Source organism: Mobula birostris, chromosome 23 (genome assembly GCF_030028105.1).
Source record: "Mobula birostris isolate sMobBir1 chromosome 23, sMobBir1.hap1, whole genome shotgun sequence".
Lineage (NCBI taxonomy): Eukaryota > Metazoa > Chordata > Chondrichthyes > Myliobatiformes > Myliobatidae > Mobula > Mobula birostris.
In genome coordinates, this window is record NC_092392.1 from 15,472,370 (window position 1) to 15,496,432 (window position 24,063).

The 24,063-nt window shown below is 39.3% G+C and overlaps 2 protein-coding genes across 3 annotated transcripts in view; one reads left to right on the forward strand and one right to left on the reverse strand.

Moving 5' to 3' along the window:
- The window catches only part of ccdc146 (coiled-coil domain containing 146), a 125,010-nt gene extending 124,355 nt beyond the window's left edge, over window positions 1–655 (forward strand). Inside the window, exon 19 of one of the 2 annotated variants that reach the window (XM_072241620.1) lies at window positions 11–654. In XM_072241620.1, the coding sequence (XP_072097721.1) occupies window positions 11–214 (204 nt within the window). In that variant the 3' untranslated portion in view covers window positions 215–654. Of the gene's footprint in view, window positions 1–10 lie in introns of both variants that reach the window. The other variant, XM_072241621.1, reaches the window with a different exon arrangement.
- Window positions 655–24,063, reverse strand: part of gsap (gamma-secretase activating protein) — a 91,196-nt gene continuing 67,787 nt past the window's right edge. The window contains exons 24-32 of the mRNA XM_072241622.1: window positions 23,498–23,593; window positions 22,490–22,560; window positions 19,668–19,768; window positions 14,366–14,485; window positions 12,902–12,963; window positions 12,366–12,470; window positions 11,412–11,511; window positions 4,749–4,852; window positions 655–4,618 (exon numbers count right to left, since the gene is read on the reverse strand). Coding sequence (XP_072097723.1) covers window positions 4,752–4,852; window positions 11,412–11,511; window positions 12,366–12,470; window positions 12,902–12,963; window positions 14,366–14,485; window positions 19,668–19,768; window positions 22,490–22,560; window positions 23,498–23,593 — 756 coding nt within the window. The 3' untranslated portion in view covers window positions 655–4,618; window positions 4,749–4,751. The remainder of the gene's footprint in view (window positions 4,619–4,748; window positions 4,853–11,411; window positions 11,512–12,365; window positions 12,471–12,901; window positions 12,964–14,365; window positions 14,486–19,667; window positions 19,769–22,489; window positions 22,561–23,497; window positions 23,594–24,063) is intronic.

The following is a 24,063-nucleotide window of genomic DNA, read 5'->3' on the forward strand; positions in this document are numbered from 1 at the left end:
CCTAAATTAGGAAACCGAAGAGGAGGAGAGACACATATTGCCAAATGGAGTCTACACAACAGCTGAGCCAAGGCCAAATGCATATATCCCAGATTGTGACTCCGAACTTCCTCTTCCACGTCCTTATGGGAAAATGGTTCCTTTTAAACCCAGTGAACACAGTGCACACATGCGACATTATAGAAAACCAGTAATTAAACCAATTGAAATATGATGTTGTGTATCCAGTTATAGTAATAAAATCCTTCTTCAAAGCAGTGTTCATTAAACATTTGAAATTATTATATACATAAGATGTATGTTTTTGTAAAATCTGCTAGATAATTAATCATTTCTATATTTAGATTGTGATACTTGACTGAGTTTACAATGATTAAACAAGTAACAGACAGAAATTAATTTTCCTGAATTAATTTTAATATTTTTGATTACAACTGAAATTTGCTACTTTAGATGCAAGATGCCAACAGGTAAAAACTAACTCTTACACTAAAAGTATTTCATTATTGTGGTATGTGATCAATCTTTAGTAAATTACTGTGCCATGTTCTATAGAACCTAATGAATAGAATGCGGAATTGATTTGTATACTAAACAAATAAAACACAAAACAATTAAAACCTTAAAATTCCACATCTATTTTGTTACTAAGTGAGTTTTGTATCAAGGTTGCATAGTTTCTCTAGCAATCTTTATAACAAAATAAAAAGTTAACAAAATTTTTGTAATTTTGACCATTTTCATCAGGTAATAAATTTCTGTGAAGTATGCATTAAGAAATTAATCATAGAGATTTTCGGAAATACAATATAATTGAAGAAGAGCAGTAATTCATAATGAATAGAGGTTATTGAGAAGGTTTACTAACAACATCTGTGATATTGGCACTGTTTTTCTCTCCATTAGCAGAGCCTGACCTGGATATACTTTACAGCCCTAGATGTTGCACTCTTACACTTCCTTTTGTTTGTATCCTCATTCACTAGCCATCCTTATCTCATGGTTTTGTTCATGTTCTTTTCCTCTAACTGCCTCGGTGAATCAATTGATTAGAGGGCCTCTACAAATAATCAGCAGGGTAATGAAGGCCTCCAATCTAGGATACTTCCTTTATCATAGCCAATTCCACACCTCCCTAACTTCCTCTGCAATTTAAAACTAACTTGTTTTGTCTCTTTCCTAGTTCTTACAAAGGATCTTTGACCCAAAATGTTAATTCTCTTTCCACAGAAGCTGACTGACCAGCTGAGTTTTACCATAAAGTTCTAGTTTTTATTTCAGACTTCCAGCATCTGCAATGTTTTGATTTTCAATATCCTGATATATTTTATTTATTCAGAGATGCAGCACGGAGGCACATTGTCCAGCAATTCATCAATTTAACCCCTAGCCTAACCACAGGCCAATTTACAATGACCAATTAACCTACAGTGGTCCAACTTTGGAAACTGAGGAATGCACAAGGTCCTTACAAGCAGCATTGGCACAGAACTCCAAACTCTGACACCTCAAGCTGTAATAACGTCAAGCTAATTGTTATGCTCTTTTGACTTGAACAACAATAACTTACATTTACACTAGTACCAATGTACAATGTGAACTAAATTACAAACTTGTATTAGAAGAACTTCAGAGAAGACCTACAAGTTCAATTCCTGCAAACAGTAGATGTTCATCTCTCAATGCAGTGTATACCAAAAGGGAGAAACATTAATCTTCTCTTAGGTTTCCCTCGAATGTTGACTTACTTCTACTTAAGTTCTCTGAATTTTGAAGTGGCCAGGAGGCACAGGTGAGGCAGATGAGTGGGTTGTTTGTAATGTTTTGTGATCTAATTTGGGCTTAGGCTTCACATGCTGAAACATTTAAAAATGTTATTCCTTGAAAATAAACAAGTTTACTTAGTATAGAGCACCTTATCCTCAGCCATATTAAAGTGACATTAAACCACAATTGGATAAAAAACATTAAAAGGTGTTATTAATAGAAAATGTCAATGCAGATAAAACGGCCATTTCCTTTTGCAAAGTTCTTTTTATAATAACCATTTCCAAATAACAGTGACAGTCATAGTTCTTTGAAAATATCAGTATACATTTCCTGGCATCTATGTCCATTATCCTGCTTTAAGCTAAGAAAAGGTTTATATTTATTGACTAAATATATTGCATTAATGGAATAAAACTAAATTTCGACATCCTATATTACAAATTGTAATTCCTATATTACAAATAGCACAATATATTACGTCCTTCTGCCCTTTAAGTAAATTACTTCATCAAACATACTGTACACTCCACTAAATCAAAATAAACATCAGCAATATTTTATATTAATGTAATCACAAAAATGGGCACCCTCAACTTCCCCTCACCCATGCCAACAGCACTGCCTAATTCTCTAATCTCTCCTCAGATTACTCATAAATCTTTCTCTCCTCACCCTAAACCTGTGACCTATCCCTCTAGACTTACCCGCCCCGGGCAAAAGATTCTACTTGCCTTATCTATGCCCCTCAGTTTTATAAATGATCAGATTAACACAAGTAGAATGATCTTTAAAAGAGGTTCTTTTACACTAGGTGCAGTTTTTTCTTGTCATTCCTCAGTATTTTAAAGTGAAAACTATTTTGTATCTACTTCATCTGTTAGAACAAAGAAACTCTGCAGAATAATGCCTCAAACAAGAATAGGCAAATTTCATTATTAAATGCTTCAATCAAAGACATTACAGAACTATTTACATCATCTTTAGTGACAGGTGAGGTACCAGAGGATTGGAGGATAGCCAGTGTTGTTCCACTGTTTACAAAATATTCTAAAAATAACCAGGAAATTATAGGCCAGTGAGTCTGACATAAGTACTGGGAAAGTTATTAGAAGGTGTTCTAAATGACTGGATATATGAGTATTTGGATAGACATGGGCTGATTAAGGATACTCAGTTTGCCTTTGTATGTGGTAGATCGTATCTAACCAATCATAACTTTTTTTAGAGAGAGTTACCACGAAAGCTTATGCAGGCAAGGCAGTTGATATTGTCAACATAGACTTTAGCAAGGCATTTGACAAGGTCCCGGATGTGAGGTTGGTCAAGAGGTTCAGTCACTCGATATTCAAGATGAGATAGTAGATTGGATTACACATTGGCTTTGCGGGAGAAGCCGGAGATTGGTAGTAGATGGTTGCCTCTCTGACTGGAGGCCTGTGACTAGTGCATCAGTGCTGGGACCATTATTGTTTGTCATCTATATCAATGATCTGGATCAGAATGTGGTTAACTGGATCAGCAAGTTTGTGGATGATACCAAGACTGGGGATGTAGTTGACAGCAAGGAAGACTATCATGGCTTGCAGCGGGATCTGGACCAGCTGGAAAATTAGGCTGAAAAATGGCAGATGGAATGTTATGCAAATAAGTGCAAGGTGCTGCACTTTGGTAGGACCATCCAGTGTAGGTCTTACACAGTGAATGGTAGGGCACTGAGTGTTGCAAAACAAGATCTGGGAATACAGGTCCATAATTCATTGAAAGTGACAGCACAGGTAGATCAGGTCATAAAGAAAGCTTTTGGCACATTGGCCTTCTTAAATCAAAGTATCGGGTACAGTAAATGGAATGATAAGTTGAAGTGTATAAGATGTTGGTGAGGCCTAATTTGGAGCATTGCATGTAGTGTCGGTTACCTATCTACAAGAAAGATGTAAACAAGGTTGAAAGAGTACAGAGAAAAGTTACAAGGATGTTGCTGGGTCTGGAGGACCTTTGTTATAAGGAAAGGTTGAATAGGTTAGGACTTTATTCATTGGAATGTAGAAGATTGAGAGATTTGATAGAAGTACACAAAATGATGAGGGGTATAGACAGATGAAAAGTTTAAGGGCATCATGACGGGAAACTTCTTCACTCAGAGGGTCGTGAGAGTATGGAACGAGGTGGCAGCACAAGTGATGCATGCAAGCTTGATTGCAATGTTTAAATGAAGTTTGGATAGGTACATGGATGGTTGGGGTATGGAGGGCTATGGTCCCGGTGCAGGCCGAGGGGAGTAGGCAGTTTAAATAGTTCAGCACACACTAGATGGGCCAAAGGGTCTATTTCTGTGCTGTACTTTTCTATGATTCTAAAATTGTACATACTCCTTTATTTGCGATTAAAGGTCAGACAGGGCCACTAAGTACTTGTATATAAGCTGGCTGATAGAACGAACAAGCAGTTGTCCCTTTTGAAAACTGAAAAATGTTGTATCAACAATTGCAAGCAAAATTAATAATGTCAACTGAATGGAATCTATACCTACTTCTTAAAGAGCCAATCTGCCCAATGTCTTCTATCTGTGGGCGCCACTGTAGCGTAGCAGTTAGCGCGATGCTACTACACCTCAGAGCCTAGGAGTTCAGCGTCCAATTCCTGCACCTTCTGTAAGCTGTTTGTACTTTCTCCCCGTGACCATGTGGGTTTCCTCTGGATGCTTCAGTTTCCTCCCCCAATGCAAAGATGTACTGATTAGTAGGTTAATTGGTCATTGTAAACTGTCCTGTGATTAGGCTAGTGTTAAATAGGTGGGTTGCTGAGCGGCGTGGCTCTGTGGGCCAGAAGGGGCTGTTCCATGCTGTATCTTTAAAAAAAAATTTAAAGTAAAAAATCATTAAGCCATCAAAGTCTATTTATAACTTTACATTTAGCATGAGCAAATATACAAATATTGTCTATTATCCTTTGAAGGATCTTTACAACTGTAAACTTACATTCTATTTATTTTCAAGGCCAAGAAGAATTAATGTTTGTTTCAATGCTACTTCTTCCACAAACTTGGTATCCACATTCTCTGGCTCTCCAAATGAGTCCAATTCTGCAAGGGAAAACAATACATATAATGGACATAGGGGGTAGAGCTGCCTGCACTGTTGCCATGGAGTACATTACCTATCACGTTATTGTGGCAAGTAAGACTGAAAAACATCTTTAAATGCAAAAAGTTATAAGAACAAGAAATACATTCATTAAGCTTGTGTTGCTATTCAATATCATGACTGAATTTTTATATTATTTCATTTTCTTGCTTTGTTATCAATCACTTTAAAATAATTCAGCCAATCCTGGGCTTGATTCAAGCTTGAGCTTCAACAGTTCTCTGGGCTAAAGAATTCCAGAAGTTCACTACCTTTAACTGAAGTCACTACACATCTCATTCCTAATGGACTCCACATCTCCGCATCAAGCCCACTTATAAATTAGCACATACTTCAAAAAAAATCTTATTCTTGAATGCTAAAATATATTGAGTTATTATATTCTATTCAAATAGAATAGAATGGAGCAGCACAGTAGCTTAGTGGTTAGCCTAAGACTATTACAGCCGCCACCAGTAAGGAGATTGTATGTTCTCCTCGTGACTATGTGGGTTTCCTCCCACATTCCTAAGTAGTACAGGTCAGTAGGTTAATTGGTCAAATGATTATAATTGGGTGGCATTGTCAGACCGGAAGGACCTATTACCATGTTGTATCCCTATCTCTTCATAAAATATCCTCTCATCCCAGAAGTTATTCTGAACCTCTGTGAACAAAACTAAATATATATACATTCCAACACAGCCATGCACCATTTCATCAGGACTTGCTTACACTTTTTCTTCAACGCTTAACACAGAGATTAACAGCCTTTCTGATTGCTTGCTATACCTGCAGGTTACTAATCCCCCCCACCTTTTAAAGGCAAAGTATTGCTTTATAAATTCATACTACACCACATATTATTCAATCTGTCCCCTTCCTTCATAAAATCTGTACTGTTTCTATTTCTTCATAGTTTCTACACAACTAACTCTGCATTGTTAACAAACTTGGAAGCATTACATTCACTAACACACATTGTAAAAAGCCCAAGTGCACATCTTCGCAATCTATTACATACAGGTTGTCAGCCCAAACCCTTTTCTTGTTCCTATCCAATCCTCAATATGCAATCTCACAGGCAGTATTGTATATAACACTTGTGCAACATCTAATTGAATATTTTCTGAAAACACAAAAATGCTAACCTCAGAAGTTCCTTCTCATCAATCCTGCAGCTTCATAAGCCCCTTAAAATTTGTCATTCACCACGTTGCTATGTAAGTTTCTCCATATCCATGGTCACATTTTAGAGTAATGCTATTTTGACATTTAACAAAATTCAGATAAGACTACAGTATATTACCAAATGTTTATATTCTAAATATTAACAAATTGTTTAAAAAATTCTAGAAATCTGCATGCTGCTGGTAGATCAGTTACAAATCAAAGGGCTTTTAGACAGACACATGCATATACCGGGAATGGAGGGAATGGATGTGGATCATGTGGAGTCAATAGAGACTTAGTTTAACTTGGTGTTTTGCACTGTGGGCCAAAGGAGGTCTGTTACTGGGCTGTATTGTTCTATGCTGTCATTTCTAAGCTTCAGGAAGTTCTTCTGGGGTTCTCATACATCAGATGGTAACATAAAAGGTAGAACTCCCTTAGTAGTCACCTGCCTTTCCATCTTCATAGGCAGGGATAGAGGTTTTCATTTTAATCCTCCTGAAAGCAGCATTTCACATTGGGACTACTCTGCTGTGGTTATTCATCCGTGGCCCCAGACAGCAGGTCTCAAAAAGCTGTCACCAGTTAACCTGCGGAGTGCTAGGGTGAAGCGAGCTTTTGAAATTAGCATTGTCTAAGGAGAAATCGTGCCTGACATATCTATTGGAATTACTTGAGGAATTAACAGGCAGAACAGATGAAGGAGAGTCAATGGATGTTCTTTATTTAGATTTTTAGAAGACCTTTGACAAGCTGCTGTACATGAAGTTGCTTAACAAGATAAGAGCCCATAGTATTACAGGAAAGGTACTAGCATGGATAGAAAATTGGCTGACTAGCAGGAGGCAAACAGCAGGAATGAAGGGGGCCTATTCTGGTTGGCTGCCGGCGACTAGTGGTGTGCTGCAGAGGTCAGTGTTGGGACCATTTCTTTACACTTTATATGTCAATGATTTGGATGAAGGAATTGATAGCTTTGTGGCTGGTAAGTGGAGGGGCAGGTAGTATTGAGGAAGCAAGGTGGCTGCATAAGGACTTAGACACATTGGGGCTATGGGCAAAGAAGTGGCAGTGTAAGAATAAAGGCATAGACTATTTTCTAAATGGGGAGAAAATTCAAAATTCCAAGGTGCGAAGGGACCAGGAAGTCCTTGTGCAGAATTCCCTAACAATCAACTTGTAGGTTGAGTCGGTGGTAAGGAAGACGCATGCAACGTCAGCATTCATTTTGAGAGGACTAGAATACAAAAGCAAGGATGCAATGCTAATGCTTTATAAGGCATTGGTCAGACTGGTCTTGGAGTATTGCGGATAGTTTTGGTCCTTATGCAAGAAGAGATCTGGTGGCATTAGAGAGGGTCCCAAGGATCAAGAGAATGATTGCAGGAACAAAAGGATTAACATGTAAGGAGCATTTGATTTCTCTGGGCCTGTGCTCACTGGGGTTTAGAAGAATGAGGGGGAGGAAACGCATTGAAGCCTATTAAATATTGAAAGGTCTAGATAGAGTGGATGTTTCCTGCATGTTCCAAGTTCAAAGTAAATTTTATTATTAAAGTACATACATGTCACCTAACATTCATTTTCTTGTGGGCATATTCAACAAATCTATAGAATAGTAACCATAACAGAATCAATGAAAGACCATCCAACTAGAATGTTCAGCCAGAGTGTAGAAGACAACAAACTCTGCAATTGCAGATGTAAATAAATAGCAATTAATATCAAGAACATGAGATGCAGAGTCCTCGAAAGTGAGCCCATTGTTTGGGAAATATTTCAATAACGGGGTAAGTGAAGTTGAGCAAAATTATTCCCTTTTATTCAAGGCCTGATGGTTGAGGAGTAATAACTGTTCCTGGACTTGGTGGTGTGAGTCCTGAGGCTCCTGTACCACCTTCCTGACGGCAGAAGCAAGAGAGGGCATAACCTGGGTGGTGGGGGTCCCTGATGATGGATGCTGTTTTCCTACTCAAATGGTTGGGAGGGCTTTTCCTATGGACAGGGCTGAATTCACTACTTTTTGTAGGATTTTACGCTCAAGGGCATTGGTGTGTCCATACCATGTTGAGATGCAGCCAGTCAATATACTCTCCACTACATATCTATTGAAGTTAGTCAAAGTTTCAGATGTCATGCCGAATTTCCACAAGCTCCTAAAGAAGTAGAGGCACTGCCATGCTTTCTTTGTGATTGCACTTAAGTGCTTGGCCCAGCACAGATCCTCTGAAATAGTATCACCTAGGAATTTAATGTTACTGACCCTCTCTTACCCTCTGATCCTCCGATGAAGACTGCTTATGAGCCTTTGGTTTCTCTCTCCCGAAACCTATAATCAGTTCTTTGGTCTTGCTGACATTGAGTAAGAGGTTGTTGTTGTGACACCACTCAGCCAGATTTTCAATCTCCCTCCTAAATGCTGATTCATCACCACCTTTAATTCAGCCCACAAGAGGCATCATAGGCAAACTTGAATAAGAAATTGGAGCTGTGCTTAGCCACACAGTCATCAGTGTAATGGGAGTAGGGCAGAAGGCTAAGTACACAACCTTGTGGTGCACCTATGCGGATGGAGATCGTGGAAGAGATGTTATTGCCAATTCGAACTGACTGCCATCTACAAGTGGGGAAATCCAGGATGCAATTGCACAAGGAAGGACTGAGGCCAAGGTCTTGAAACTCATTAATTAGTTTTGAATGCTGAGCTGTAGTTGATAAAAAAAAGCATCCTGAGATATGTATCTCTGCTGTCCAGATATTCCAGGATTGAGTGAACAGCCAATGAGGCAGCATCTGCTGTGGACTTGTTGCTCCGGTAGGCAAATTGGAGCAGATCCAAGTTATTTCTCGAGCAAGAGCTGATATGTTTTATCACCAATCTCTCAAAACACTCCACCACTGTGGATGTAAGTGCAACAGGGCAATAGTCATTGAGGCAGCTCATCACGTTCTTCTTGGGCACTGTTATAATTGAAGCCTGCTTGAAGCAGCTGGGTGTCACACACTGCCGGAGCAAGGGGTTACAAATCTCAGAGAACACACCAGCCAGTTGATCAGCACAGGTCTTTAGTACATGGCCAGATACCCCATCTAGTACGGATGCCTTTTCTGGGTTCACTCTCATGAAGGCAGTCCACAAGTTGTCTTCAGAGACTGAAATCATAGGATCACCGGGAGATGTGGGAGTTCGCCATGGTTCCTCTGAGTATTGACAATCAAAGCCTTATGATGCTTAAGTTTCCTATAGTGGAGAAGTCCAGGACTGGAGAGCACACCTCAGAATTGAGAGACGTCCATTTAAAACAGAGATGAGGAAATATTTCTTTAGACAGAGGGTGGTGAATCTCTATGGAACTCATTGCCACAGACAGTTGTGCTGGCGAAGTCATTGGGTGTATTTAAGGTGGAGGTAGATTGATTCTTGATTGACCAGGGTGTTAAGAGTTACGGGGGAAGGCAAGAGATCAGCCATGATCTCAGAATGGCGGTGCAGGCTCGAAGGGCCGAATGGTCTACTTCTACACCTATTGTCTATTGTCTAAGAGAAAGGGGTTGAGAGGGATTACAAATCAGCCATGATGGAATGGCAGAGCAGACTCAATGGGCTGAATAGCCTAACTCTGCTCCTATGTCCTTAGGTAAAATGGCCTAAGTATACCCAATAATTTGGCCTCCACAGTTGGCTGTGGCAATGAATTTCACAGATCCACAACTCTCTGGCTAAAGAAATTCCTCCTCATCTCTGTTCTAAAAGGACATTCTTCTCTTCTGAGGCTGTGCCCTCTGGTCCTAGACTCTCCCACTATTGGAAACATACAGGTTGTCACTGGATACATCAGTTGGAAGTTTGGCCAGAGAAATTCACTTGGCATTTAACATGAACAAATGTGAAGTGATGTACTTTGGGAGGTCAGATGCAAGAGGAACGTACACAGAAAGCAGCAGGACCTATAAAAGCACTGATGTACAGCGAGATCTTGGGATGCAAGTGTCTATACAAGTGGACAGGGTGGTGAAGAAGTTTGCCAGGGTAGAGTATTTTACCTACAAGAGTTTGGACAAACTTGGCTTGTTTTCTCTGGAATATCAAAGACTGATGAGCAATCTTGTAGATATATAATGTTACATAGAGTAGTGAGTCACACTTTTCCCCAGAACATAGAAATCTACAGCACGTTACAGGCCCTTTGGCCCACAATGTTGTGCCAACCATGGAACTACTCTAGAATTTCCCTACTGCATAGCCCTCTGTTTTTCTAAGCTCCATGTAACTATCTAAGACACTATTGTATCAGCCTCTACCACCTTGACTATCAAGTGCATTCCACACACTCACTACTCTCTGTGTGAAAAACCTACCTCTGACATCCACCCCCCCATATCTACTTCCAAGCACCTTAAAACTATGTCCCCTCGTGTTAGCCACTTCAATGGAATGGAAATGTAAACTTCTTAAAGGCATAGGTTTAAGGTGAGATGAAATTTTAAAGGAGAGTTGCAAGAGAAGTTTTTGTTTGTTTTACACAGCTAGCAGGAGGCGGCTAGAACACACTATCAAGGCGGTGACTGATGCAGATACAACAGCAACATTTGAGGTGCATGAACAAGCAGGGGGGTAGAGGAATGTGGACCATGTTCAAGCAGACGGGATTAGTTTCAATTGCTATCATGTTCGGCAGACATTTTTTGTTCTCTGTGTAGAGAATACATTAATCATTCTGACTTTGTTTTTATACACCTAATACAGTTGAAACACATCACAATGCAACCATTAGTTCCAAGTAAGCTGTGAAACATTTATATTTCATAAATATTAAATTAGCAAGAGCTAATTAACAGTATTGGACAATTACTCCAAGGTTTGTATATATGCTTAAACAGAGAAAGGAAGTAATGTTGTTTTGTGAATGGTGTCACATTGTAAAATTAATCATTCCATAGAAAGGACAACACCAATTTCTCATCTTCTACCCAATACATGTTCCTCAACTGCCAAAGAAAATAGGAGAAACCAATTCACAGCAACATAATGGCCTAGAATTTGCAGTCAGCTGAAAAGTAAAGGGGGCTTGACAGTGCTCTCAAAACGCTGCCCACAAAACTCTCATGATGAACGGCAGCTGAGCAAATTTCCAAAGTAGCTGTCACTTGGTCTGGTGACGGGGAATGCAGGTAATTTCACTACCATCATTGTTGCAATATTTGAGCCTGGATGAAGTAGCACTGCGGATCACAGAACTGTTATAAATACTCATCCACTATTACTAAAACACAAACAAAATTAATCCTTCACATTCCTGAACATTAGAAAGCAAAACCTGACCAAAGCCAACCAATATTACTTGCCTTGATCTTCCACTTCTGTTAAGGCTCTTGCCAGGTAAGCCAGTGGCAAAAATTCAGACTCATATGGAGTCTGATCCCTAATAGAATTTTTTCTTGATGTCTACAAAAACATATAGGCAAAAATTACTACGTTAACCAACGATGTGGCAAAGAACTATATTATGATTTAAAGAAATATCAAAATTACTGTTCAGGTAAATGATCCCAAAAGTAAATGGCTTTTAAATATCTAATTTTCCTACCACACCATTACAGTACTTCCTTAATAAAGTGCATCCTACATGTGCCTGAAGTTGGCTGCAGTCAAGAAAACTTGACAATTCTGCTGTTTTTCACTTATTTCTGTCACTGATTTGGCCTTATGCTGATAAGTTCCATTCTAACAGTTTATTTAAAAGAAATGAAAGCTTCAGTTCAACCAAATATATTAACCCCAGACTTGATCCATTTTGTAGCAGCTATAAATTTGGAAGAAATCAATACCACAAATATATAAAGACTATAACATTCACAAAGATAAATATACCACATATGGCCCACTACATTTACTGTTGCTATTTTATGAAAGCTTAAAGCACTTCCAAATGAAAGGCTGTGTTGGACAGTGCTTGGCCCAGTATTACTGGCCCTCTGAACTTCCAAGTCCCATACGACACACTGCAGTGAACAGAAACCACAAACAACTGTAAACCCACGCTTCTGAGTCAAAGCAGTCAGCAAAAATTAAGCAATCAGGAATGAAGAAATGCCAGTTCAATTGAGCATGTATTTTGGGGCTCTCTTCAAAAAGGAGGGAAAAATTAAGCTCCTAGAAATGCCAGGAAGCCCAGTTCAGTGAAAGGGAAGAGAAGTAAGTAGAAGGTGGATGAGGAAATTAATGTGACTGACGAGGCTGGTGGGTGATGTCAATATTTAGCAAGATAACAAGACTTATTAATAGGTTTTGCCATGCACCTGTTGCGTGGGAAGTTTCTTCAGAAATGTTTCGACATACTTCCTAGCAACATATGACAAGCTGACCGGATGGTCCCATAGGGAACAGACCTTCTGCTCAATGATCTGTAAAAGTGAACACATCACCAATTCAAAATCAAGTATTAAACCAAAGCTTTTTACAACACTTCAACAAAACTTTCCAAAACAAAATCCAAGTGTTAAAGGTCTAGAATTTCTAAATTGGTCCAGAAAACCTCTCTTTGGCCTTTTAACTGAACTTTAACATTTTGTCTTTGTTCTGAAAGTATTTCTCCACCCATTCTAACACATTTTCAAACATTACTAAATAATCCACTCTCACTTGTAACCATGTTAATGAGAAAGATTTAGAAAATGTATGTATAGTTTTAATTAAAACAGGTATATTACAGCCATTATAACAGGGATGAGTTTTTTTTCATTTAGTGTTTTATGAACTATTTGAAAACACGAATTGTTGTGGAGAGTTAGGAATAAAAAAGTGAAGAGAATACAACTCTGAGAACACCACCCACCTCTGGAATTCTTGCTACAATACTAAATTTGAATCTTTCATTTACTTCAGAATCATCAAGTTCTGAAAGCAAGAAAATACACTAATTAAAATTAACACTTCAACCAAACATTTGTAATACTTTCTTTATGAAAAGCAGCAAATTCTACCTGAGATTTAAAACAGAAGTAGTTCCCATTTTCAAGAACCGCATTTCTTTTGAAATGTTCCACCCCAACCATAACTATTATAAGATCTCAAACCAGTCACATAATAAAGTGCAATGAAAACGACACATACAAAAGGAAATAGAATGATTTTGTACCAGAGACAATGCCTTTTGTATAAAATTTTACAAAATGTGGGATATTACAATCTAAATATACAAATAGCAAATGGTGATTTAAGTAGTAAAAAAAAACAATCTGGGGAGAGACCAGGCAAGTTGATGTGGACTCTGGGGACCACATATCCTCCTACTGAGTTGTAAAGTTCCACAACTATTTGGGAATGCAGGGAATGGTATATAATGGCAGCAGGAGAATAAATACACGGTATTTCATCTAAACAAAATAATTAACTTACATAAATAAAAAGATCAAATTTTAAGGAATCAACTGTAGGCCTGACAAGGAACAATTTACAAGAACACAGCAAAAAAAAATTAACATGGAAGTAGCATCCTTTCAGACACACCAAATATCAACTACAGGTAAACACGAGGAAATCTGCAGATGCTGGAAATTCAAGCAACACACACAAAATGCTGGTGGAACGCAGCAGGCCAGGCAGCATCTATAGGAAGAAGTACAGTCGACGTTTTGGGCTGAGACCCCTCGTCAGGACACTACAGTCGACGTTTCGGGCCGAGACCCTTTGTCGACTGTACTTCTTCCTATCAACTACAGGTAATCCTTCTATTATGGCTGTTCAGTTAGAAATTCACATGTCATGAACCAAAAATTTGAAATACAGAATAAAATTCATTCTCATGGAATTTAAGTGAAATATAAGTATATGAAATCAAAAGATATAGGAACAGAATTAGGCCATTAAACCCATTTGGTCTGCTCTGACATTCAATCACTTTTACCCGGTTAAATATATTCCAATATGTTTTAAATGTCAGCAGTTACCAGAGTTTAGTTCAAAAGTCTGTACAACCATTAACAACTGGCAAGTTGTCAAAGGTTATCAAGACATTCTGAAGATAGGGTATGAGTTATGCTGCCCAAGGCTTATTTGAAGTGAGGAGCCCACTTCACCTCAGTGGATGCCTGCTGGGTGCAGAAGGCCAGCTTATTCAAATGTCTGTGTCCAGAAAACAAAACTGCAGTCAGGTGAGAAGCACAGGCTGTGGGGATCCAGCCCAATCTGATCATCACATTTACAAGAAACAAACAACATCCCCTTTGAGCATACAGTTACAAAACAGAAGTCTTTCCTATACATCATTTATTTAGCCCTGAGAAATTATTATTTTTACCTTCAAGTAACATGGTAACAAACTGCTCGGTTGGATGTAACACTCCAAGATCAATATAATGTAGGAGAGTGTGCAAAGGAAGGCAACGTGCACCAAGGATTATGTGAATTGTGTAATAACCTGTCATAAAACAAAAAGGGAATTTATCCATTGGAAATAGCCAAAGAGGAAGGAAATCAACATTTACTATCAAACACATTTTCCACTTCTTAACAAAGCCCTTTATTATCAAAATTTATACAATAAGTCTCAATAAATGATTTTATCCTCCAGGAATGAAATCCTCACTGAAGTAGCAGAACCAAGGTTAACCAGAGCATTAAAAGTAGTAGCTTTGATGTTGCCAATTGTAATACACGTCTGGTGATTTAAAAGTCATGAAAGGACGATCACAATATTGATAAAAAGGAAAGAAGTTTTTTTATTAAACTCATGTATGGATTTGAATTAGGCGCTTGCAAAGTGAGGATTTATTGTCCACCAGAGCTGTCAAAAGGAGATAGTGAGCTGATGTACTGAGGCTTTTCATTCCAATTAATTGTAAAAATGACATCCCCTTCTCTCAATTCCTCCATCTTTGCCATATCAGCTCTCAGGATGAGGCTTTTCATTCCAGAATGTAGGAGATGTTCTCCTTCTTCAAAGAAAGGGGCTTCCCTTCCTCCATCATCAACACTGCCCTCAATCACATCTCTTCCATTTCGCACACATCTGCTCTCACCCCATCATCTCGCTACCCCACCAGGGATAGGGTTCCTCTTGTCCTCACCCACTACCCCACCAGCCTCAATGTCCAACACATTCAATGTAACTTCCGTCAACTCCAATGGGATCCCACCACCAAGCACATCTTTACATCTTTCCCTCCCTCTCACTTTCTGCTTTCCGCAGGGATCACTCTCCCTACTCGGCTCCCTTGTCTATTTGTCCCTCCTCACTGATCTCCCTCTTGGCACTTATCCTTGCAAGTGGAACAAGTGCTACAGCTGCCCCTACACCTCCTCTCTCACTACCATTCAAGGCCCTAAGCAGTCCTTCCAGGTGAGGTGATACCTCATCTGTGAGTCGGTTGGGGTACCCAGTGCTCCCAGTGTGGCCTCTTGTACATTGGTGGGACCTGACGTAGATTGGGAGACAGCTTTACCGAGCACCTTTACTTTACTTTATACTACGCTCCGTCTGCCAGAAAAAGAGGGATCTCCCAGTGGCCACTCATTTTAATTCCACTTTCCATTCTCACATGTCAGTCCATGGCCTCGTCTACTGTTGCAATGAGGCCACAACTCAGATTGGAGGAACAACACCTTATATTCTGTCTGGGTAGCCCCCAACCTGATGGCATGAACATCGATTTCTCAAACCTCCGGTAATACCCCCACCTCCTTCTCTATTCCCCATTCCCATTTCCCTCTCTCACCTCATCTCCTTGCCTGCCCATCACCTCCCTCTGGTGCTTCTCCCTGCTTTTTCTTTCTTCCATGGCCTTCTGTCCTCTCCTATTAGATTCACCCTTCTACAGCCCTGTATCTCTTTCACCAATCAACTTCCCAACTCTTTATTTCACCCCTCCCGGTTTCACCTATCACCTTGTATTTTTCCCTCTCTTCCCAACCCCCCAACTCTTTTCCTCTGACTCATCTTTTTTCTCCAGTCCTGATGAAGGGTTTCGGCCCAAAGTGTTGATTGTGCTCTTTTCCATAGATGCTGCCTGGCCTGCTGAGTTCCTTCAGCATTTTGTGTGTTGCTTGGATTTCCAGCGTCTGCAGATTTTCTCTTGTTTGTGACGTACTGAACCGCTGCAATTTGTCTCAGGAGGATACTCACAAAGCACTTTGTATAGTGGGTCATAGAGAAATACAATACAGAAACAGGCCCTTCGGCCTATCTAGTCTATACTGAAACCATTTAAACTGCCTACTCCCATTGAGCTGCACCAGGACCAAAGCCCTCCATACCCCTACAATCCACGTACTGTACCTATCCAAACTTCTCTTAAACATTGAAACTGAGCTTGCATGCACCACAACCCTCTTAATGAAGAACTTTTCCCTCATGTTCTCCTTAAACTTCTCACCTTTCACCCTTAACCCATGACCTCTGGTTGTAATTCCACCCAACCTCAGCCTGCTTGCATTTATCCTATCCATACCCCTTGTAATTTTGTACATCTCTATCAAATCTCCTCTCAATCTACTATGTCATAAAGAGTGCAGTCCTAACCTATTCAATCTTTCCTTACAACTCAGATCTTCCAGGCTTGGCAACATCCTTGTAAATTTTCTTTGTACTCATTCAAGCTTGTTTACAACTTTCCAGTAGGTAGGTGACCAGATCTGCACACCATACTGCAAAATACACCTCACCATTGTCTTATACAACTTCAACATCACATCCTTCTCCTGTACTCAATACTTTGATTTATGATGACCAATATGCAAAAGCTTTCTTTACGACCCTATCTACCTGTGATGCCTCTCTTCAATGAATTATGGACCTGTATTCCCACATCCCTTTGTTCTACCACACTCCTATGTGTCCTAGTGTTCACGGTGTAACACCTACCCTGGCTGGTCCTACCAAAGTGAAACACCTCGCACTTGTCTGCATTAAATTCCATCCGCCATTTTTCCAGCTGACGCAGATCCCTCTGCAAGCCATGATAGCCTTCCTCACTGTCCCCTACATCCCCAACCTTGTTGTCATTCTTAAATTTGCTGATCCAGTTAACCACATTATCATCCAGATCACTGACATAGATGACAAACAACAAAGGACCCAGCATTGATGCCTGTGGTACACCACTAGTCACAGACCTCCAGTCAGAGAGGCAACTCTCTCCTACTACCACTCTCTGGCTTCTCCCACAAAGCCAATGTCTAATCCAATTTACTACCTCATCTTGAATGCTGAGTGACTGAACCTTCTTGACCAGTCTCCCATGTGGGACTTTGTCAAATGCCTTACTAAGTCCGTGTAGACAACATCCACTGCCTTGCCTTCATCCACTTTCCTGGAAACTTCCTCGAAAAATCTATAAGATTGGTTAGCCGTGACCTACCAAGCACAAAGCCATGCTGAGTATCCTTAATCAGTCCATGTCTATCCTAATACTTATACACCTGGTCCCTTAGAAAACCTTCCAATAACTTTCCCACTACTGATGTCAGACTCACTGGCCTACAATTTCCTGGATAACATTTAGGGCCTTTCTTAAACAGCAGAACAACATTTGCTATTCTCCAATCCTCTGGTACCTCACCTGTCACTAAGGATGTTTTAAACATCTCCGCTTAGGGCCCCTGCAATATCTGCACTAAGGTCTAAGGGAATACTTTGTCAGGCTCTGGAGATCTCTCCACCCTGATTTGCCGCAGGATAGCAAAACCTCCTCCTCTGCAACCCGTATGGGATCCATGAAGTTGATGCCAGACTTCCAAGATTTATACCCAACAGTGGTGAGGTTTATTTTCACATCAGGATGGTACGTGACTTGATGAGAAGCCAGCAAGTGATAAATAAATCTGCTGTCTTACCCAATTAGCTAGTAGAAGTCAAATTAACTTTTGAAGAAAGCTTTGGCAAGCTGATGCAGTACATTTTAATGGCAGATAAACTATATTTAGGATATTGACTTGTAATCCAATCACATAGGCTATTTTCACAAGAACGCTGTCAAGCTCCTGAGTGTCTAACAAGCTGAATTCTGGCAAGTGGGAGAGAATTCCAGCAAACCATGAATTTGTGACATATAGATAAAATATAGAACAGTACGGGCCCTTTGGCCCACAATGTTGTGCTGATCTTTTACCCACTGCATGATCAATGGAGTAATGAAAAGGCATTTGGGAATCAAGAAATGAGTCCCTTTCATTAACTATGAACAGCAGACTTGCAAAAAGTATAAACAATTGATCATCACAGCTTTTTTCAATTATGGAAAACTGGAAAGGGGTTAGCAAAACAATTTCTCATCAAAAGAGACAGGAATAAATAAGAGACAGAGGAAACCATTTTTCTCTCAATGGGTAACAAAAAGAACACAGGTAATAAAAAAATAATAAGAATGCAGGAGTTAAAAATCATTATTACTAAGAAAAAGAATTGACTAAGTAAAACTAAAAGTTGACAAATAATCTACATTCTAAGGTTTTTTTGAAGAAATAGTTGTTGTTTTGATCACAAAGATCAAGGCCAATTTCCCCATCTCCCCCCAATATCCTTTTCAAACTAAGCATATTGATTTATATGATAGAGAGAATTGTCAAAAACAGCTGGCATTTATTTAACACCATTAATAGAAAAAGACATTCCAAAGCATTTCACAAGCAGAAGAAAGCAAAATTTGGCAATAAACCATGAGATATTAAAATTGATTATTAAAAGCTTTTGTCAAAGCACTAGGTTCAGGATGCATCTTAAACGAGAAGGGTGGCAAAGTGTGTATGTCAGGGAGGAGGGGGTGGGAAATGAGGGTTGATTAAGAATTTATAGCACAGAATTAGATTGCTTTATTATGCTGGGATTCTTAACCAGATTGAGGCATGGGGTAAATAACTGCACACTACCCTAGAGAGCAATTAAGAGCAACACCAAATTAAACACACTCCCTCTCAATTTAAAACTGGCCCTTAAGCATTTCCAAGCAAGTAAAGGATGACTAGATAATGCAAGTAGCTACTAATCTACCTCTGTAATAATATAACAAGGTAATACGTCAACATCTTATCGGCTAATCTTTTAAAAACTGAACATAAGCAAAGATCGCACTTACCCCAGACATTCTCTCTTCACCCACCTCCCACCGGGAACAAAAGCCTGAAAGCACGTGCCACCGTGCTCAAGGGGCAAGACAAATCCATGATCTCAATCTACCTCGTAAGCCCATGTACCCGCACTGCACGCTCCCTAATGGTAACACTTTATTCTTCATTCTGTTATTGCTTTTACCTTGGACTACGTCAGCCTACTGCTGCATTGAAACCATCAGTACGGATGGCATCCAAAACAAAGTTTTCACAGTACATGTGACAATACTAAACCAATTTACAAATTTCACTAAAATCCAAAGATGATGAACTGATTATAACATTAACCATTAGGCTCTAATGACATTATAATGAGTAGACAGTTTTCTTTTTTTTAAAAAATCTTTATTTCTAGGATGTAATTCTAAAATGATTACAGAAATTACGTTTGTGCACCCCATTTTATTTTTCAGCTGCTCCTAGCCTGGATTCCTATGAAAGTAAGTCACACAGCCTTTCTGATCCTGGCTAACTCTGCTTCTCTATCAATTAGTTACCTGGTGGAAGAGGCAGAGAAAGTCCTTCAACAGCTTGCAAAATATAAATCATCATATGGAATACGACAAATTCTCCAGAATTTATCTTCTCTCTGTTGGACCTACAGGGAACCAGCCAATAGTTACATCATAAGATTCAAGAACTGGGAAAGCAATTGAACTTTGGCAATAGCGCATATGAGTACTGGCATATAACTAGCCCATTGAACACACCACACAGCTTATCATGTAAAGGGAAAATGTAATCAGACATGGTAATTGGGCATCTGATTAGGAATCATCTCTTTAAACCCCTGCTTAAATTAATCCCCAGTATTAGCACAAAAATAAGCTATGCATTAAATTTCATTTCCAAGGATTTTTGATTGCAAAAGAGATTTTTTTTTGGAAGGACCAACTTCCTCAATTTCATATAAAAGCATCTGGAGCAGATCAATCAGTACTTTGGGCCTGTTCCATTCAATAAGTTCTAAGCTGGTTTGATCTTGGCTCCGATTTGCTGCTCGTTCCTCCTAACCCCCTGCTCCCGTATACATCCATCTAACTTGGTCTTGAATACATGCAATAATTCATCCTCCATAGTTCTGGCTAGAGAAGTTTAAAGATTTACAACCCTCGAAAGTTCTTCCTTTATAGGGTCATACAGCCATTCAATGGGCTGGTTGGGGGGTGTAGTGGCATCAGTACTGGACTTCAAGACAGACAGCCCTGAGTTCAAACCCAGCCGGGTCCCAACCTGGACAGCTGCACTATCTGCACAGAAAAAAGGCCTGGCAATCTACTACATCTTGCCATGAAAAACCAATGAGGTCACAAAGAGTCCGACTTAACTTAATGACTGAACCACAACAACAACAAGATCCATATAACATAGAAACAAGTCCTTTGGCCCACCAAGTCTGAACCATTCACCAAGCACCCACTTACACCTCTCCTACACTGATACATTTTTAAAAATTCTCTCCACATTCCAATCAAATTCCGTCACATTTGCACCAACCCACATATGAGAGGAAACCCAGTTGATCACGTTAAACCCAGGTAGCTGCAGCTGTGAGATAACTGCATCACTGTGCAGCCCAATTGAAATGGGTGACCCCTTAGTATAAAACTGAGTCACCTATTTATTTATTGATTGAGATACTGTGTGGAATAGGCCCTTCCAGCTCTTCAAGCCACGCTGCCCAGCAAACCCCCCACTTAACCCTAGTCTAATTTACAATGACCAATTAACCTACCAACTGGCAAGTCTTCGGACTGTGGGAGGAAACCAGAGCACCCGGAGGAAACCCACGCGGTCACAGGGGAGAACGTAAAACTCTTTACAGGCAGTGGTGGGAGTTGAACCTGGGTTTCTGCACTGTAAGCTGTTGTGCCACCCGAGTTCTTGCAATAACCACACCTCCACCCCCACCACAAAGGGGCACATCTTTTAGAACATAGAATAGTACAGCACAGTACAGGCCCCTCGGCCCACAATGTTATGCCGACCCTCAAACCCTGCCTCCCATATAACCCCCCACCTTACATTCCTCCATATACCTGTCTAGTAGTCTCTTAAATTTCACTAGTGTATCTGCCTCCACCACTGACTCAGGCAGTGCATTCCACGCACCAACCACTCTCTGAGTAAAAAACCTTCCTCTAATATCCCCCTTGAACTTCCCACCCCTTACCTTAAAGCCATGTCCTCTTGTATTGAGCAGTGGTGCCCTGGGGAAGGGGCGCTGGCTATCCACTCTATCTATTCCTCTTATTATCTTGTACACCTCTATCATGTCTCCTCTCATCCTCCTTCTCTCCAAAGAGTAAAGCCCTAGCTCCCTTAATCTCTGATCATAATCCATACTCTCTAAACCAGGCAGCATCCTGGTAAACCTCCTCTGTACCCTTTCCAATGCTTCCACATCCTTCCTATAGTGAGGCGACCAGAACTGGACACAGTACTCCAAGTGTGGCCTAACTAGAGTTTTATAGAGCTGCATCATTACCTCTCGACTCTTAAACTCTATCCCTCGACTTATGAAAGCTAACACCCCATAAGCTTTCTTAACTACCCTATCTACCTGTGAGGCAACTTTCAGGAATCTGTGGATATGTACCCCCCAGATGTCCAGAGATTTTCATCGTCTAACCTTCAAGAATCTTACTTTTCCAATAAGATCAACTCTCATTCTGACAAAGAACAATGTATAAAAACCCACACTTTTGAACCTTACATCAAGCAAACCTCAAATCCCAAGTATCCATTCAACAATGGACCTTTTCTAAATTGTTAATTATCAAAGGATATCTCTCTATAACTAAGAACAGGATAACACACAGCACTCCAGCTGTGGTTGCACCAATAATTTGTCCATTCCTTATTTACAGAGCACTCTAATTATGGTTTCACCAATACCCTATCTACTCCTTTTGTTATAAAACACCGATACTTGTCTCCCTCACCTTTATAATACAAATTATTAAGCCAAAGTTAGTGGACAATACAACTGTTATACTGTCCTAATCGATTAACTAATACTAAAATCCCTTCAAAATATTAGAAAATTAACAAAATTTGCTCACCTTCCAATATGGTATAGTTGAGCTTTGCTTTTGCCCTGGCCTCACGTGGAAGGAAAAATGTGCATAACACTGACACAGGTGCAGTGTTCGATTTTAACATCTCATGGTTAAATCCCACTTTTTAAAGGAAACCCAAATTATAATCATATAATAAATTTGATATACAACTACTTTCCCCATAATTGTTGTAATAAATAAAATTAACAGGCACACAGTGATGAAAATTATTTTACTTCAACGTAGTCATCACTTACAAGCATAGTGTGTGGGTACTGAGGCCACAGTTTTTCCATATTGCATTCACAATCATCTGTATGCATTCAAGCTAAATGAAAGTTACAAATAATTTTTAGATTCCTGTGATTATTTTCAACAAGACTAGACATAGCACTGTTGCTATGGTTTCACCAGTTCCATTCACTTTAATTTAATAACCCTTATTTCCCTCACCCCCAAAATAAAAACTATTTAGCCAAAGCTAACAACAACATAACTGTCCTAACTTTTTACTGATTGGCTAAACTCCATTCAAAACATATTTAAAAAATCAAAATTAGATCATCTTTGAATTTTGCTGACCATCCAATATGCAGTAAGTCTCCTGTCTTTCCCACAAGAGACATCCGATGCTGGATTCTGGAGCAAAAAAGAATTACTGCTGGAAGAACTCAGCAAACAAAATTCATCTCTGGGGACAAAGGGATGATCGTTGTTTGGAGTCCTACATCAGGCCCGAGATACTATTGAAGAGCAGGAGGACTATAAAGAGGGTGTACCTTGAAAAAAATTCACTAGTTCCTATATGGTACACTTAATACTGACATCTAAGGTCAATTTTCTAGGCATAAGAAGTTTTTTCCCCTTTAATTTCAAAATTCAGTATGGTTTTCAATTAAACCATCTAAGAAATTATGTAAGCTTGGTTGTTAAAGCACCATTTTAGTTAAGTCCAACTGCTGGCCCTTATAGGAGCATTTCATTTCAAGGGAAAGGAATTCACCCCATAAGTGTTCTTTATACTGTTTTGTCACTCCAGCTTCTAACTTTCAAGTAGTAAACAAGTAAACTGTGTTAACAGTAACATCACGCATAAATCATAGTGGAAATTTCCTAATTATACAGGGCTTTCCTCCACAGATGCTACCCGATCTACAGAGTATCTCTTTTTTCCCCCTCAGATTTCCAGAATCTGTATTTCTCCCTTTGGATTACCGTCCAATTATAATTAAACCAGAGTTAACAGATAAGAAAAGATCACTAACCAAATTCACAACGTAGTTATTAACAATCACATCAATCCTTTTCTTTCCGAGGGAATGAACATATTTCAGTAGATGTTCTTTCAGCTTTTCACCCACCTATAGGAATAAAAAAAATCACCATTATTTTTCATTACCTTTTCTATATTCACACATGTAAAGACTCCAATTAAATATTTTGTCATTTTACAATCAAAACAGTGAACAGTTCAATATGAATTCTTAATAATAGTACAATACTTTTAATTTAACTTTCAGAAGGACTTTGACAAGGTATTGCATCAAGATGCTAACCAAGATAAGAACTCATATACTGGAATGGATACTTTATACTTCATTGTTGCCAAACAATTGGTACTAGAACATACAATCATCACAGCGATATTTGATTCTGCGCTTCACACTCCCTGGATTACAAATATTAAATATTAAAAATAGTTAAAATTAGTAAATATTAAAAATTTAAATTATAAATCATAAATAGAAAATAGAAAAATGGGAAAAGGTAGTGCAAAAAAAACGAGAAGCAGGTCCAGATATTTGGAGGGTATGGCCCAGATCCATTATTA